The following is a 19,028-nucleotide window of genomic DNA, read 5'->3' on the forward strand; positions in this document are numbered from 1 at the left end:
AGGCTGAGGCAGGAGGATAGATGGTGAGTTCAAAGTCAGCCTCAGCAACTTAGAGAAGCCCCAAGCAACTCAGGGAGACCTTGTCTCTAAAAAAGGACTGGGGTGTGGCTACTAAGCCCCTGAGTGCCCCTGAGTTCATTTCTCAGTACCCCAAAACAAAAACAAAACAAACAAACAAAAACAAAAACAAAAAAACCAAACTCCTAACTAATTTTAAAATAGAAAATTTATTTGTTTATTTACTTAACAAATTTTTTTGTATTTCAGGTTTACAACATTATGTTATGGAATACAGGGTAGATAGTAAAGTGGTTAATACAGTGAAGCAGATTAACATATTTAATCAACTCACATAGTTACATTTTTTGTGATAAGAGCAACTAAAATGTACTTATTTAATAAAATTCCCTAATGCAATTTTATTAACTTTAGTCCTAATGTTTTGTGCCTGCTGTTCTGTATCATTTGACTTATAATCTCTCCATCTTCTCTCCCCTTCCAGTGCGGTAGCTACCATTTCATTCTCTATCTCTGTGTATCTAAACTCTTTTTATATTCCTCATATAAGCAAAACTGCAATATTTTTCTTTCAGTTTGGCTTATTTCACATAGTATAATATCCTCCAAATCCATCACGGTGTGGTCAATAGCAGAATCTCTTATTTAAGAGATTGAATTGTACTCATATAACACATTTTCTTTATTCTTGCATCTGTTGATAGCATTTAGTTTGTTTCCATATCTTGGCTATTGTGAACAATGCTACAATGAACATGGGAGTGCAGATATCTTTAGGAGGTGGTGATTTCTTCTCCTTCGGGCATATACCTAGAAGAGGGATTGCTGGGTCATATGATAGTTCAATTTTTAATTCTTTAGAGACTCTATATTGTTTTCCCTAATAGCTCTATTAATCTACATTCCCACCAGTAGTGTACTAGGGTTCCCTTTTCTCCACATCCTTTCCAACATTTATTATCCCTTTGTCTTTTTAAAAATAATTCCTATCCTGATGGATGTAGGGTGATATCTCATTGTGGTTTTCATCTACATTTTGCTTATGATAAGTGGAGCTGAACATCTTTTCATATACTTGCTGGTTGTTTCTATGTTGTCTTTGGAGAAATATCTCTTCAGATCCTTTGTTCAGTTTTCAATTGGGTTACAAGAAAGAGATTGAAGAAGAAATAATTTTAAAAAACTCCTGTAAAGAAAAGCCCAGGACCAGATGTTTTCACAGCTGAATTCTACCAAACACTCAAAGGATAACTATTACCAGTACTTTTTAAAGTCTTCCACAATATAGAGCTAGGGATAACATTTCTATACCTATTGTATAAGACCAGCCTCACTTTGATACCTAAGCTAGACAAAGATGCCATATGAAAAGAAAACTTCAGGACAGTATCTCTGGTGAATATCAATGCAAAAATCTGAATACAGTATTAGCACACTGAATTATACAACATATCAAAAGATTACACATCAAGACCAAGTAAGATTTACCTAGGCATTCAAGGCTGGCTTAATATTTGCAAATCAATCATTGTGATCCACCACATTGACAGAAAGAAAGATAAGAACTACATGACATTTTGACACAGAAAGAGCACTTGAAAAAAGTTTAGCATTCTTTCTTTTTAATGTTCTTATTGGTACATTGTCATTGTACATGATAGTAGGGTTCATTGTGACACAATCATATTATTTCATTTCTCAGTTCCTGCCTCTTCTCCTTCCCACTGATCCACTTTTTCTACTCTACTAGTCTCTCTACTATTTATATATCTATATATATTTAGTTGGTACATGATAATTATTCATAACAGTAAAATTCATTGTGATATATTAATGGATGAATATAGCAAAATTTGGTCAATTTTATTTCCTAGTATCATGTTTTTCCATCCTCTCTTCTCTCCCTCTCAATCTCCTTCCTCTATTCAACCGGACTCCCCTCTGTTTTTGTGAGATCCTCCCTTTTAAAATTCATTTCTCTCTCTAGCTTTTGCATATAAGGGAAAACATTTGACCCTTGACTTTCTGAATCTGGCCTATTTCACTTAGCATAATGCTCTCCAGTTCCTCCATTTACCAGCAAATGACACAATTGCATTATACTTTATGGCTAAGTAGAATTATGTTGTGTGCAAATACCACATTTTTTTTATCCCTTGATTTGCTGATGGACCCCTAAGCTGGTTTCATAACATGGCTATTGTGAATTGTGCTGCTATAAACTGTGGAATACATTTGTCATTATTGTATATATTCTTTTGGCTAAATATCAATGGATGGGATAGCTGGGTCATATGGTGGTTCCATTCCTAGTCTTTTGAGGAATCTCCATACTGATTTCCAAAGTGATTGCTTTGATTTGCAGTCCCTCCAACAATAAATAAGCATTTCTTTCTCCCCACATCCTCACCAGCATTTATTATTATTTATATTCTTGAAGATTGTCATTCATCTCAGTGTAGTTTTGTTTTGCATTTCTGTGATTGCTAATGATGTTAAAATTTTTTGATATATTTGTTGCCATTTTTAGCATCCTTTTTTGATAAAGAATCTTAATAGTTTATGTGGGGAAGGAAAGTTTTTCAACATAAAAAAGGTTTAAAAAACCCACTGATAACATCATGATCAGTGGGAAACAACTAAAAAATTTTCACTAAGACTCAATATAAGCCAGGGGTGCCCACTCTCACCATTTCTACTCAAAATAGTATTGGAAATATAAGAGTCAGATAATGGGGAGAAAGCCATCCAATTTAGATAGGAAGAAGTAACATTTTTTCCATTGCAGATAATATGCTCCTAAATGTATAAAACTCTATAAAGATTCCACAAAAAATTATTAGGCTAATAAATGAATTTAGAAAAGTTTCAGGATACAAAGTCAATATACAAAAATTAGCACTTTATATGTAAATAATAATATCGCTGAAAAAGAAATTAATAAATAATCCCATTCATGATAGTATCAAAAAGAAAATGTGGTATAAATTTAACCAAGGAAATAAAAGATTTGTACACTGAAAATTATAAAACATTGATAAAAGAAATTGAAGAATACACAAATAATGGAAAGATATCCCATATTCATGGATGAGCAGAATTAATATTGTTAAAAATATCCATGTTACTCAAAGCAATATATAGATTTACCATAATCCCTACAAGAATTCCAATGGCATTCCTCACAGAAATAGAAAATCAGTACCAAAATTCTTTTTTTTAGTTGTAGATGGATAAAATACCTTAATTTTATTCATTTATTTTTATGTGGGGCTGAGGATTGAACCCAGTACCTCAAACATGCCAGGCAAGTACTCTACCACTGAGCCACAATTCCAGCCCAGTACTAAAATTCTTAAGCAACTACAAAAACCCCAAATAATCAAAACAATACTACAATAGAAAAGCAGATTCAGAAACATCATATTCTGATTTTTTTTAAAGATTATATTACAAAGTGCCTAGCATGTGCAAAGGCCTTGGGTTCAATCCTCAACTTTCTGCAAACAAACAAAATAAAACAAAAAATACTATTGATATAAAAAAAACAGACATCAGACAAGTGGAATAGAATAGAAGGCTCAGAAATAAATTTAAACAAATATGGTCAACTAATTTTTGACAAATGTAGCAAAAGACACAATGGTGAATGGATAGTATCTTTAATAAATGTTGTTGAGAAAATGGGATTTCTACTTGCCAATGGATGATTACACTATTATACCATACACAAAAATCTTTTCAAAAGAAACAAAAGATCTATAGGATTTAAAACCATAAAACTTGTAGAAGAGAATATAAGTGAAAAATTCTTTGACATCGGCTTTGACAATGATTTTTTTAAAATACTACATCAAAAGGCTACAAAACAAAACCAAACAGGATTATATCAAACTATGAAGCTTCTACACAACAAAGGAAAGAATCAACAGAATGTAAAGAAAACATACAGACTAGGAAAAATAATTGCAAACTACATATCTGAAAAATAGTTAAGTTGCCTTATAACTTAGTAGTAAAAAATGGGAAATTTAATATTTAACAGTTCTGGTAAAAAGTTTGTGAATATTATATGTATATATATCTGCACACATATTTTGTGAATTATATAATTTTTTTAACTTGAAGAACATGATAATCATGCTTTTAGACGTACTGTTTATAGTGAAGAAACTCAGCTACAGTCTAAATAAACCTTTATATTGTGAATGCTTCTTACAGTTTCTTATAAAAAGTACCATAAAATCAGTATTCTAAATGCATACATCTGACATGGACTTTTCTACACCTGTAGAGAGAAAGCACTATTTTTGCTAAATGTAAAGGCTATTATTTGCAGATCTGTTCTACTGCTCTAAGTCATTGATGGTTACAGGCTTTATATTTAACTTGAAATACAAAGCATTTTCTTCTAGGCTTGAAGTTAAATCATTTCACAAAGTGTATACAGGTAAATTCTGAGTTACCTTTGTCTTGCTACACGTACTTGAAAAACAAGGTTAAGCGTTTGTCCAGGTATGCATTGTGTATGGCATCAGGTATATTCTTTTCTTCTTCTACCTGTCTGGAGGTACTTTCTATGCACCTATCCTCAAGCTTGCCATTATGAATTTTAACAACAACAGAATAATTTTTTCCTGCTACTTTGATGAAAGGTCATGCTTAGTGGGCTGACTTGTCTATTACTTATATCCAATTATCTTGGAACACACTGTATACATTACCTAGGGTAAATACAAATAGAACATTTAGGACTTTTGCATTTATGCATAAATGAGATTGGCCAGAAGGACCTCTCCCCTTCTGGGGAACACTGCCATAATCAAACTCAATGAAATGAATTAGGTGGCTTTGCATTGCTGAAAATTTATATGGGAATCATCTCTTCTCTAAAGGAGGGAAAGAACTCTTTTATAAAATTTCCTGAGTGAAATGATAAGTGCTATAAAGAAAAATAAAGTAAGGTAAGGGGATTGAGTGAGCAGGCCTTCTTTTTTAGATGAGGTGGATAGGAAAGGCCTCTCAAATAAGCAGAAACCATAAGAAAGCAATAGAGCAGGCAAATATTTAAGATAAGAGCATCCTAGGCAGAGCAAAAAGAAAGCCAAAAGGCTTCAAAAGGCATATGCTTGGCATCTTCAAGGAGCAACAGGAGATCGGGGTATCCAGAGTGAGAGAGAAAATGTGAAGATATAAAATCTGAGAGGTAGTGAGGAATCAGTTTATTTGGGGCCTGATTGGCAAAATTCAACAAAGCTTGCATTTTTATTATTTCTGTGCATCTTAAATTCCCTCTCACCATTTGACCCAATTATCCCACTCCTTGGTATGTACGCAAAGGATTTAAAATCAGCCTACTAATGACTCAGCTGCATCAATATTTACAGCAGCTCAATTCACAGTAGCTAAGCTATGGAACAAACCTATATGCCCTTCAACAGTTAAATGGATAAAGAAAATGTGACATATAATAGAATATTACTCAGCCATAAAGAAGAATGAAATTATGGCATTTACTGGTGAACGATGGAACTGGAGACTATCATGCTAATAGAAATAAGCCAATTCCCCCAAATTAAAGGCTGGATGTTCTCTCTGATACGTGGATTACAACACACAACAAGGGGTGGGAGGACAATAGCATTTCATTGGATTAGACAAAGGGGAATGAAGGGAAGGCAAAGGGATAGGATGAATTGGTCATAACTTTCCTATGTTAATATATGAATATACCACCAGTGAAACTCCATATCATATACAACCATAAGAATGGGATCCTAATTAGTATAAGTCATACTCCATGTATGTATAATGTCAAAATACACTCTACTCTCATGTAGATCTAAAAAGAATAATTTTTTTAAAAAAATTTGTTTTTAAGTAAGCTTCTAGGCCATAAGTCACATAACTATCCTTAATCTACAAGAGAGGTCAGAAAATATATGATGTTAATGAGCACACTGTTTGCTGCCACAAATGGAATCAGGATTCTGTTAGTAAGGAAGGATGAGAAATAAATATTGGATAATCTGCTAGCAATATCTTTCATAAATCCTTTGGACCTGGCAAATATTTCTGTAGATTCCCATACTATGTGGATTGCTATCAAGCATTAAAAAATGGAAGGGTATCCAATTTGTTTCATGAAATTAGCCAGCAGCCCATATTAAAACCTGATAAAGATGGCTGAAAAGGAAAATTGTAGACCAGGTTAACTTATGTATAAAGCTGCCAAAATGCAAACATGCCAGTTTTTTAGTACTTTTAAAAGAATCATCCATCATGATCACATAAGGTTCATATTATAAATGCAAGAACACTTTAATATTAGAAAAGATTTTAATTTAATATGACATATAACAAGATCCAATAAGAAAAAAATATGATAAAGTAGATAAGGATTTGATAAAAGTCAGTGTTCTTTTCTGATTAAAAAACTAGGCTTAGACAACTAAGACTAGAAATAGATTTTTTCTTTCTCCTCCTTCCCTCCCCCCTTTTGTTTCTTTGTGCTTTTATTTTTTGGGGGGAGGGTATCAGGGATTGGACCCAGGGACACTTAACCACTAAGCCACATCCCCAGTTTTTAAAAATTTTTATTTTGAGACAGGGTCTTGCTGAATTGCTTAGGGCTTTGCTAAGTTTCTGAGGCTGGCTGAAACTTGTGATCCTTCTGTCTCAGCCTCCTGAGCTGCTGGGATTACAGGTGTGCACCACTGCAACTGGCTAGAAATGTATTTCTTTAATGAAATAAAAATATTTATCTTCCTATTCTGGCCAAGCTTATTCCATTTCAAAGGACAACAGTGTATTTTACATATCTCAAAACTTTTGATTCTGTGACTTCAAAATACACATTTAAAGAGTATCTGAAATAGTCTGACATAAAACCATAATAATGTATTTCTAGGTATTTTTGGAAACTTGTTATAAGATTCTCTTATATATACTACTAGCACATTCCTTCTTTCCTCTGCAGGTCAGATCTTTTTAACTTGCCACCATATAGTAGTCAATGAACCTAGTTTGGTAGGATTCTGAATATACCTATTTTAGATTCATGGAAAAATAGCACCCACTCATTCCTATTTTTTTCCATGTTCATGTAAAAATGTGGTTACTGGTAATAATCTCTTTGAACATTTTAGAATTGAGTAGTTTTTAAAAATCAAATTATCTATTCCTTTGTGAAATGCATAAGAATTTTCTCTGATAATAAATAGACAAAGGCTTTAAATTTTGAACACTGATATATGTTTTATACCAATATTTTTAGATCTTGTTTTTTTTTTGCCATAACCCACATTAAGGAATATTTACACCTTGACCAAGTATGCACACAATGCACACACATTCTATAACATATTTGTATTATTAAATATTTCACAGACTTACTGAGGATTGATGCAAATTCTGATATTATCTGTTCTATTCAACTTCATTTACAAAAATTTGTATCAATCCACCAAAATGATTTTATAACCCATCCCTATAATTTGATAAAACACTGTTTTAGAACATGTTTTTCAGCATCCTTGTAGTCCAATTTTGTTGTTGACATTAACTTTTCCTGTGGTAAGAGATGCTTTTGATGCTAGTTACTAGTTTTTCTGTAATCTCTAGGAGGATTGTGGGATAGGAATTTCCTAAATGATTTTTTTTTCTTTCTGCAGATCTCATGTGTGAATATAAATCTAGTGCATCATTAACCTAAGGACCTTACCAATTGGAAATTGCAGTTTTCACCTTCAACCTACCATATCCTTTTTGATTATTCTCTTCCTTAAAAAGTGTAAACATCTTTCAAGTTATTTTTGTTGCAGAGCTAAACAAATGGCTGATAGTGACTTGAATAAAATATCTAGACAATGCCCCCACTGTTCATCTACCCTGCAGAATAATGGACTTAGATTATGTTCTTGTGCATCAAACTATTCTCCAGTTTTGGTGGTAGAAATGTCACAGACATCAAGCATTGCCAGTTCAGAAATTGTAGTTTCAGCAGAGAGAAAAAAAGAAAAAAGTATCAGCAGAGAACCTTCTGGGAAAGATTTGGTAAATATTAAGGATTCTACATCTTATTATAGTTAACATCCCATTATTTAATCCCTTTCTTAATTCCTTCTCATGAGCCCTTGTCAGATAATTCCTTTCCTTCTTAACCATAAAAGAAACATTTCTGGGCTGGGATTGTAGCTCAGTGGTAGAGCGCTTGCCTAGCATATGTGAGGCATTAGGTTCGATTCTCAGCACCTCATATAAATAAATAAAGATAAAGGTCCAACTAAAATATTTTAAAAAGAAACATTATTACAAAAGAGGTGAGCAAAGTTGGTTAATTGTATGTCTTATGATATTTCCAACTAATACCCAAATTAATTATTTTTCAGGATCCACAACAATTAGCAATGTCTTTCCAGCCCTTTAAACAAATCCTTATAAGGATTGATTTTTCAAATTGAATCAAATCTGAATTTTTGAGCATTTTCTTCCACTGATGCAGAATGAGACTTATGTCTGTGTTTAAATAAAGTGTGATTATGGTTTATTATTTAAGGAAATTTCTGGTTTTCTAACTGGAATTTCAAATATACTTTACAAAATCAGTTTGCATTAGTTACAAACAATCTATAGATACCCAGTTGAACTGATTTATTTATATTTATCCACATAAAGAAGAGGTAGTATAGAAGAGTATAGTTGATTTAGTACAATTTTTGAGACAGAAAGCAGTTAAGTTTAAGAAAAGTCATGTTCTCACTCCCCCAAATTGAACCTGTTTCACATTTTCCCCATCAACTACTATTTACTACTTGAATTATATAGTTATGGCCATGTAGGCGTCTCTGAGTGAGTTATTACTATGTTATCTTAATTCAGAGAATATTGGATTATTTAAATTAGAGTTCGTTACCAACAAGAATATTGTATCTTAAAGTTATTTTTCAAAATTCCTTTTTGGTTCTAGACCTCCAGAACCTCAAATGTAGAAAGAAAACCATGTCAACAACAGTGGAGTCGGTGCAACATTTCAGAAGGAAAAGTTCCTCACATAAGGATGGAGGATGGATCTTCTATTGAGGTATACAGGAAACAAGCTGAAGCTTCTAGGGACTTGCAGGTTGCTTCTAAGTCAGTGATTAGTGGCAAAAAAAAAAAAAAAAAGATTTCAAAATCAGCTTTTAAGGAAAAGAAGTAAAGTAAGGAGGAAAATTCCCATTTTCAAGTATGTCAAAGTTTTTCAAGGATTAAAATCAGGGTCACTCAACTACTGAGCCACATCCCCAGCCCTATTTTGTATTTTATTTAGAGATAGGGTCTCACTGAGTTGCTTAGCATCTTGCCATTGCTGAGGCTGGCTTTGAATTTGCGATCCTCCTTCCTCAGCCTTCTGAGCTGCTGGGATCACAGGTGTGTACACTGTAACCCACTTAAAAGTGTTTACTCAAGAAAGTGCAGGCTAAATTTCTTGCTCATAGAGGATGAAATGGACTTCAATAAAGAAGAGGGCATTTTTACTAGAAAAAAGGAGAACATTTTGGTGTAATGTTGGCTGTCCCTCAAAGTACAGTGCATATGTGGACTCCTTGAAGATGTAGAAGCCACATGACTTTTGATACTTTAGCTGTTCATCTCCTTGGTGATTGATAGGGAGGCCACAGTTTCCCTTGTAATCTTTCTATCTTTTCCAGATTGGATCAATAGCAGTATTATTCTTCAAGGATTTTGATTATTATATAAGAATATGAATTAAATATTAGAACCATTAAAAATTAAATTGTGTCCCTTTAATACGAGATTGAAGAAACTATAATAAAAATAATTACAAGAAGAATTTTCATTCATGTTAAGTAGTTTTTTAAAATTGTGTTAGGAGATATTTGGCAATTTATCTGGAGTGATCAGGAAAACTTCCTAGGAAACGTTGACATGAAAAGTTTAAACATTCTTCCTTTAAATAAAAGTTCTGCACTTTACAAAGTCCACAAATTTAGCTATAAGAGCTTTTCAAAAAGCAAAATGTGTTCACTGTAAAAGATCATGAACATGCAGATAAAAAGTGAAGAAAATAAAAATCATCACACAGTTTTAGCCAATCTATTATCTTCAGTTTTTTTCTATTTATGTACCAGTTATACTCTATTTTTCTTCAAAAAGTCTGTTTTAAATTAAGAAATATTTCAAGTATATGTACATTTTAAAGAAATAATTTTAATTTGTATAGTTGAAATTCAAACTTCTTTCCCCCATAGCATGGACAAACTCACTATAAATATTTTTATCATTTCAAAGAGTATAAAGAATGAAGTTACAATCATCTGCAAGTCTACTACCTATAACCACTCTTAATATTTAGATGACATCTGTCCACACACCAATGTAAGTGCCTTATCATACCCACGTGTTTTAAAGGGATTGTAAGTACATGGTTTTCACATTCTGCTATATCATCAACTTCCTCTGTGTCAATAAAAATATATTTGAATTATCATTTTAACAGCATCCTCTTAAAATTATTAGAGACAAGAAATCATTTTCTCCTTTTTTTAACTAGTATATAACACTATCAGAGCAGTTAGTTGAAGAAAACTATAAGTTATAAAACACTGTGCACTCCTCATTTTTAAAAAATCCAACTTAATCAGTACTAAAATACTGTATTTAGAATGTGGTTCTGTATATTTAAAGAGGAAAATTAAGGTTGGTTTTGTTTTAAAGGACAAGAGAAATTTGGGACATAGTTATGAAGAGATTATTCTGTGGAAAAAAGGGTAAATGACTATATTAATTGAGATTTAATTCACTTTACATACTATATATGTGGGAGTTATATGTAAATATAATAAAAAATAAAATTATACTTTGTCCTATTTTCTGATTAATCATCTGAGTTTTCTGACTTTGATTCTCACTACTACACTATTATGTGGTATTGGGGAAGAGGGAGGAACTAGGTCTTTTAATGGATACAACAGAAATAGCTCTTTAAGGAGTTTCTATTCTGTCTTGGAACAAAACAAAAGCCAAAACAAGCATGATAGTAATAATAGTTTTTGAAGACTAATATAAACATGTTGAAGGGAGTATAAATAAAGTAACAGTCATCGTTGTGCAGAGTTAGGAAGGAAAGCCTTCTGAGAAGGAATTAAGTCATTGGACATTTCTTGTAGAAAAGTAAGAAAGGAGTGTAAGCAGTGGGGAATAGGAGCAGTTAATTTAGCTGTTAAATGATAAGCAGAAAGAGTCTTGGTCTGGATGGTGGAATTGTGGATGTGTTCATTTTCTTCTCAGTGCTAATTTTTTAAATTTTATTTTGTAACTACATGACAGTGGAATGCATTACAATTCTTATTACACATACAGAGCACAATTTTTCATATCTCTGTTTGTATATAGAGTATGTTCACACCAATGATGTCCACCACATTCCACTATCATTGCTAACCCTCTGCCCCCTCCTTTCCCCTCCCAAACCTCTTCCCTATCTAGAGTTTGTCTATTCCTCCCATGCCCCCCTCCCTACCCCACTATAAGTTAGACTCTTTATATCAGATAAAACATTTGGCATTTGTTGTTTGGGGATTGGTTAACTTCACTTAGTATTTATTATCCTCTCCATCTCCATCCATTAACCTGCAAATGCCATGATTTTACTCTCTGTTATTGCTGAGTAATATTTTATTGTGTATGTATGCCACATTTTAAAAATTCATTCATCTACTGAAGGGCATCTAGGTTGGTTCCACAGTCTATTGTGAATTGTGTGGGGAAAAAGGCACACTCGTACATTGCTGGTGGGACTGCAAATTGGTGTAGCCAATATGGAAAGCAGTATGGAGATTCCTTGGAAAACTGGGAATGGAACCACCATTTGACCCAGCTATTCCTCTCCTCAGTGCTAATTTTTATTCAAATTTCTGTCATATATTGCTTTTTCTAAAACAAAATGAGAAAAAAATAAGAGTAATAACTAATAGAGATAATGAAAAAGAGAAAACATTAATTGTAAACAATAAAGCAATTGTTCAATGGGTGTATATATTGATTTTGTAGTATAACTCTGAGTTTTGGAATAATTTTTTTGGTGACTGTATAAATTGTATTTATATATATGTATGCAAATGTGTGTGTATATTACCATTCCATTTCTTTTTTCTTCTGAAGATATTTTATTAATATTTATAAAGATATTTCATTAATATTATAGTTTGAAAGGGACTCATTTTACACTTTTGAGTTTTTCCGTATTTCACCATTTGGAATTTTATAGTTTCCCTCCAAAGGGGATAGTTAATAAAATTCATCAAAACTTATTTTTTGTTAGTTAAGATTTTTTGTGAATACTGAAGCAAATAAGTAGCGTCATCTCTTTGATTTTATCCTGTAACAGAATCTCTCTTCCCTTGAGCAGATACCTCTCAGTATTATGTGCTCATTTTTAATACCCGATGAATGGCAGAGAAAGACAAAAGAATTCTTATTTTGTCTCCAGGATTTCTATACCTTTGGAAGAATATTGGGACAAGGGAGCTTTGGACTGGTCGTTGAAGCTACAGACAAGGAAACAGAAACTAAGTGGGCAATTAAAACAGTGAATAAAGAAAAGGTAGGGCTTGTTAGCAGAATCCCATTGAGGACACAGTGTGGTGTGGGTTGATGTGGGCAGTGCAATTTTTCACACTAATACAAGCTGTGTCTGAGCCTGAGGGCCAGGGCCTGAGCTGATCTACTGGAGAAGTGTGGGCATTTCTCTTGCTTCCTGGGAAGGGACTAGTACTTGAGCTCAAGTAGACAAGTGCTATTTGGAAAAAGCAAATGAAAGGATAACACAATCAATATAACCAAATAGGTAAATTTTTACCAGAATGAGTTGAAGGTAAGGGCTGGTGTTCATTAGGATAGGCACAGGGCTGTGGGCTGGAGACATCTTAGCTATAAGTAAGTCCTGATTGTCCCCTGTGGGGTTTTGTTATACTTTTCACCTATCCTTCCATTTGATTCCTCATTGTTAGCTAAAGAATTTTGTTTATTCATCCTATCTGCTCTTTCAGTTTGAACCACTTTGTCTCACAATTGTCTAATACATTGTCACTTGTACTCATTATATTTCTCATTACATTCACTCTTGGAGTGAACAAATGGGCTTCTCTTTGAATTAGAGTCTAATATACTTTATACCAGATCATTTTTATCAACTGTAAAAAATTTCTATGCCTGGAAAAAAAATCACAACATTATAGTGTTTTCTCCTTGAATCTGTAATGATAAATATTACTTTTATAAAATTAAACAGTAAGTTTTGAATATATTCTTTAAAAATAAACTGTAGCAAATTTCTCCCTAATGTTCAATAAGGTAACAGATCAATCTTTTGGGGGGGGGCACAGGGGATTGAATTCAGGGGCACTCAACCACTGAGCTACATCTCCAGCCCTATTTTATATTTTATTTAGAGACAGGGTCTCACTGAGTTGCTTAGCACTTTGCCAATGCTGAGGCTGTCTTTGAACCAGCAATCCTCCTGCCTCAGCCTTCGGAGCCACTGGGATTACAGATGTGTGCCACCGCACCTGGCACATATCAAATCTTAATAAGATTAATAAAGCAATTAAGAGTCTTTCTAGAGATCTTTAGAATTCTTTAAGGTTCTAGGAAGCAACCCACAATGCTACCCTGGGTATCCTTTCCACCTTTATTTTGGTTTCAGGTAGGTTAGGGATCCAGTTTTAGGGCTATATAGACAAGATACTTACTTGCAACTTTAGGAATTACTCTTTCACATACATATTGATGTTGAGAGTTTATGGGAAACTCTGATATTACAATAAAATTATATAGGTTAAAATTATAATATACAATTGAACAAAATTATTGCATTATGGACAGGTCAAGATATTTGGGTAGAGAGAAAGGAACAGAACTAAGATGGCTATTAGGAGAAATTATGTTAACTTTCCAAATCTAGTCTAGACAAGAATTCACTCCTTTATAGTCACTATTTTTCTTGATCTTCTAGGTTAATCTTAAAATGTGTTTTCATCCTATATGGGTGGGTTATACATGGTAGGGGGAGTGTCAGTATCCTAGTGATCCCATGATGGTGCAGATTGAAAAATGAAGTTGAGTGAAAGCAAGAATAACTCTAGATAAAAATTTTAACTGGATGATGTGAGCTTTGTGATAAGTCACTTTCCTTTCAGAATTATTTATGTACCTTTCCAATGTGGGGTTGGGTGGTAAGTGAAGGAGTAAGTCCTTTATTATCCCTGTCAAGGACATTTTAAAATTTGTCCTTTCAAAGACATTTTTATGTGGAAATAGGACTCATAAAGGAAGATAGTACTTATCCTCAAATAATGGAAATTATCAGTAGGGTTGATGATTTGGGGTGGGGTGGTGGTGTGAGGGTAGAGAAAACTTCTCTAGAGTTTCTTAGATGACATTGTACATAGTTACCTACATGCTAAATGAAGTCCTTATGCTCCCTGGAGTGGTCCTGCCTTTACCTTTGCTACCAGCCATGGTAAATGTTAGCTGTTAGGAGATAAAGTAGGGGTTAGGTTGATCTGAAAGCAAGGTAGTTTCTGCCTCTTTAGGTTAATCAGGGGATCAGGAAGAAACATAATCCAGGGTTGAATGCAGAATCTCACTGCCTATGTATTTTTTCTTTATCTTTGGGTACTAGGGATTGGTTCTAGAGGTGTTCTACCACTGAACTATACCCCCAGCCCATTTTATTTTTTAAATTTTGAGACAGGATATCACTAAGTTGCCCAAACTGGTCTCAAACTTGCAATCCTCCTGCCTCAGCCTCCCAAGTAGGTGGGACACCAGGTGTCCAGGAAATGTTTGTATTTCCTTTGATATACATAAGTTAAATAAAAACAAAACAGCAACAAAAGAAAAACATTTTATTATAAAAACATCTCCAATTTGTGTCCCTAGAAAAATTTGTTTTTATTATGTTAACATCAAAAGGTCAATATGATTTTGAGGGAAATATCAAAAAGCATGCTAAAAATTAGAATAATTTTGTGAGGGGACAGATGCCATCTTGTAGCTAATTTACAGAAACAGTTTAAGAGATAGATATAGTTTGAGGCCAAACTAAATATAATCTGAAATTGCATGAAGGAAAGAAGTGCATAATTTAGTCTGATCATGGGATAAACTAAATGATATCATTTAAAAAGGAAATTTCTCAGGTAATATAGATAAAAGCAAAAAGCAATTTTATATCGAGGAATGTGAGAGTGACATTCAAATGTGAAATCTGTGTTTTTTCATTGATTAAGGCTGGAAGCTCTGCTGTGAAGTTACTTGAACGGGAGGTGAATATCCTAAAAAGTGTAAATCATAAACACATCATACATTTGGAACAAGTATTTGAGACACCTAAGGTAAAGTTCTATCGGATACTATGTTTTGAAAGTTGTTACTATTGCAAAATGAATATCATTTCATTCTGCAGTAATTCCTTTGGGGCACGGTTGTTCATGTCCTTGGCATGAGCCTGACATTGGAGATTGATGAGAATATTCTGGAGGACTTTTATTATTGATTGTATAATTAGGTGTCTGATGATTGATGGATGTCTTTAGTAATGTGTTCTGGGTGGCATGGTGGAAACAAATGTTTAAAATTACAACTTCATACTCAACCAGTTAGTGATTAGAGCTTCCTTAGAGATGGCATTCCTTTAGCTTTGGTTTTTAGTCTCTCCATTAGAGTTTCTTGGAATACTGTCATAATTTTGAAAAATTAGCTTTATAATCAGCTTGGCATAGTATATTTGATATTATGTATAAAACATTTCATCATCTGTATCATTCCAATGTGTTTTTTTCTTTCCTAAATGTTATCATTTTTCTATTTAAATGCCTGTAATTTTCACTTAGAGTTGTTCAGAAGCCTTGCTTATTTTCAATTTTGCCTCTAGATTTTTTTAGTGCTTGTGGACTTTGGTGTTTCTCAGCTTGGAAGTACTATGATATAGTGGTTAATTATGTAGATTCCAAGATCAGATTTCCTGTGCATTTGAATCCTGATTCTACCACTTACTAGTTATTCTATAACTTGGCTATTGTGAACTGCACTGCTATAAGCACTGATGTACATGTATCACTATAGTATGTTGATTTTAGTTCTTTTGGATAAATCACAAGGAATGGGATAGCTGGGTCATATGGTGGTTTCATTTCTAGTCTTTTTGAGGAATCTCCATAGTGATTTCCAAAGTGGTTGTACTAATTTGCCATCCTACTAAATATATATAAGTATACCTTTCCCCATTATTTTCACCATGTATTATTATTTATATTCTTTTTATTGGTTCTTTTTAGTTATGCATCACAATAGGATTCATTTTGACATAATTATAAAAGCATAGGATGTAATTTGTTCTAATTTATTCCTCAGTACTACCCCTTTCTCTTCCCCTGTTACCTTCCCTCTACTCTACCAATCTTTCTGCTATTTACTTATAGGGTTTTTTATTAGTGTATTTTAGATGTACATGATGAGATTCACTGAGGCATATTTATATATGTACATAGAAAATTTAGGTCAGATTCATTCCACTGTCTTTCCCTATCCCATCTCACCTCCCTTCCCTTCATTCCCCTTTGTATTCTTGGTATTCTTGATGGCTGCCATTCTAACTGGAGTCAGATGAATCCTCAAGTGTAGTTTTAATTTGCATTTCCCTTATTGATAGGGATGTTGAATATTTTTTCATATATTTATTGGCCATCTATATTTATTTTTTAGAGAAATGTGTTGATAATATTTGTCCATTTATTGATTGGGTTATTTGGGTTTTTTGAAGTTAAGTTATTTTGAATTCTTTAATATTCTGAATATTAATCCCCAGTTGGAAGAGTAACTAGAAAAATTTTTCTCCCATTCTGTATGCTCTCTTTTCATGCTCTTGTTACCATCTCTTTGTAGAAGCTTTTTAATTTGATGCCATTCCACTTATTGATTCTTGGTTTTATCTCTTGAGCTTCAGAAGTTTTATTAAAAATTGGTACCTGTACCAGATATTTTTGTATTCTTAAAACTGTTCTTGACCTTTAATCTAGCATATAGTTAAGTCACTTGGAAATAGTTTGATACTTTTGAATCTTGCTTTAATCTTTGTTAGGTGGCACCAGAGCAGCCCTTAGTCCAGGACTCATTTTCCCTACTACCAAGGTTCAAGCCTTCTGAGTATATACACTCTATTCAATGTCCCATGAATTATGATATTTTTCTTTTCTTTTTATTTATACATGACAGCAGAATGCATTACAATTCTTACTACACATATATAGCACGATTTTTCACATCTCTAATTGTATACAAAGTATATTCATACCAATTTATGTCTTTATACACATACTTTGGATAATAATGACCATCACATTCCTCCATCATTTCTAACCCCATGCTCCCTTTCTTCCCTTCAAACCCCTCTGCTCTATCTAGTAGTTAATTGGAACACAAACTGTTCCTGGCCATGTGTAAGCTCAAGTGATTGTTCCCTCAGCTCCTTTTGCATGTTTATTTTCCCAGTTTTGGGAATGAATCATGTGCTGATTAGTACTCTAATCATATGCTGAAGAATTGAGGAGGCAAATCTCTGGAGCTTTCTGTCTGTATAGCTTTCTCCTTCTGTTATACTTTTCCTATGAATTCCCAGCTCCACCTCTTTGATCCATGGAGGCTGCTGGCCCCTGCTTGATTTCTCTCTCCTTGCCTGTAGTCTGGAAATTCTCCAGTCAGGAAGCAAGGATAATCATGGGGCTTGCCTCTTGTGTTTCCTTTCTCCCAGAGATTGCTTTTTTATGCTGCCTGGTATCACATTTTTGTTTGTTTTTAGGTCAAATCTGCCTCCCCCTAACTTGTAAATACTCACAAATGTTTAGACTTTCCACTGAAGCCTTTTTAAAGAAATGGTTCCCATTTCTTTACTACTGATCATCCAGTCTGCATATGCTAGTTTATCATGAATCTAAACATTCTCTAGATCTACCCAATTGTTTCTAATGATTATAAAAAGAAGCTGTTTTTATAAATGTTACTGATATAATTTTGATCAAATTGCATTTAAAATTGACATCAGTTAATATTGTAACCCCTACTAATGCAACTTTCCCTCTGTGAACCAGTGATCCTGTCAATGAAGAAAGTATGGCCCAGTTCAAAAGCTTATTTATGTGTCAGACTTTGCAGATAACTTTTGCTATTCTAAAGCAGTCTGAAGTTCAGTGAATCAGATTGTGTCTGTAGGAAGAAAGGATGTTAACCTTCTCTTCCTGCTTTAATGTTTATGTTGAACACTGAAGTTGTATTAGCAGTGGTTATAAGAGCAGAATCAGACTCCCAAATCTTTTTTAAAAGTTTTTTTAGTTGTAGATGGACAATGCCTTTATTTTACTTATTTTTATGTGGTGCTGAGGATTGAACCCAGTGCCCGATATTTGCCAGGTAAGTGCTCTACCACTGAGCTACAACCCCAGCCCCAGCCCCCCCAAATCTTAAGAACAACGGAAATCTAGCTGCAGACGTTAGAATGGAGATGCAGAGAGTAGTCTCTATCCATAGCAATACATGTGAAAAAGACTTGCATTTTAGTTGATTGTGAATCATTTTGACTCAATAGATGACTTAACTATTGGAATATCTAAAGAGATATTAATATGCCTTAAAAGAAACAGCAGGGCTAGGGATGTGGCTCAAGCGGTAGCACGCTTGCCTGGCATGTGCGGGGCGCTAGGTTCGATCCTCAGCACTACATAAAAATAAAATAAAGATGTTGTGTCCACCAAAAACTAAAAAATAAATATTAACAAATTCTCTCTCTCTCTCCCTCTCTCTCTCTCTCTCCCTCTTCCTCTCCCTCTCCCTCTCCCTTTCCCTCTCTCCCTCTCTCTCTCAAAAAAAAAAAGAAAAAGAAAGAAAGAAAGAAACAGCAAATATGGTAGAGGCCTTTCATCTGTATCTTCTTACTGCTCCACCCAATTAGT

At 33.6% G+C, this 19,028-nt stretch overlaps 1 protein-coding gene across 2 annotated transcripts in view; it reads left to right on the forward strand.

Annotated features, from left to right (window-relative positions):
• Stk33 (serine/threonine kinase 33) overlaps window positions 1-19,028 on the forward strand; it is a 169,907-nt gene that overhangs the window by 92,923 nt on the left and 57,956 nt on the right. For both annotated transcript variants that reach the window (XM_040284801.2, XM_021727408.3), the window contains exons 2-5: window positions 7,692-8,073; window positions 8,987-9,100; window positions 12,512-12,625; window positions 15,315-15,419. In XM_040284801.2, coding sequence (XP_040140735.1) covers window positions 7,852-8,073; window positions 8,987-9,100; window positions 12,512-12,625; window positions 15,315-15,419 — 555 coding nt within the window. In that variant the 5' untranslated portion in view covers window positions 7,692-7,851. The remainder of the gene's footprint in view (window positions 1-7,691; window positions 8,074-8,986; window positions 9,101-12,511; window positions 12,626-15,314; window positions 15,420-19,028) is intronic.

The sequence above is a fragment of the Ictidomys tridecemlineatus genome, chromosome 4, assembly GCF_052094955.1.
Source record: "Ictidomys tridecemlineatus isolate mIctTri1 chromosome 4, mIctTri1.hap1, whole genome shotgun sequence".
NCBI lineage: Eukaryota > Metazoa > Chordata > Mammalia > Rodentia > Sciuridae > Ictidomys > Ictidomys tridecemlineatus.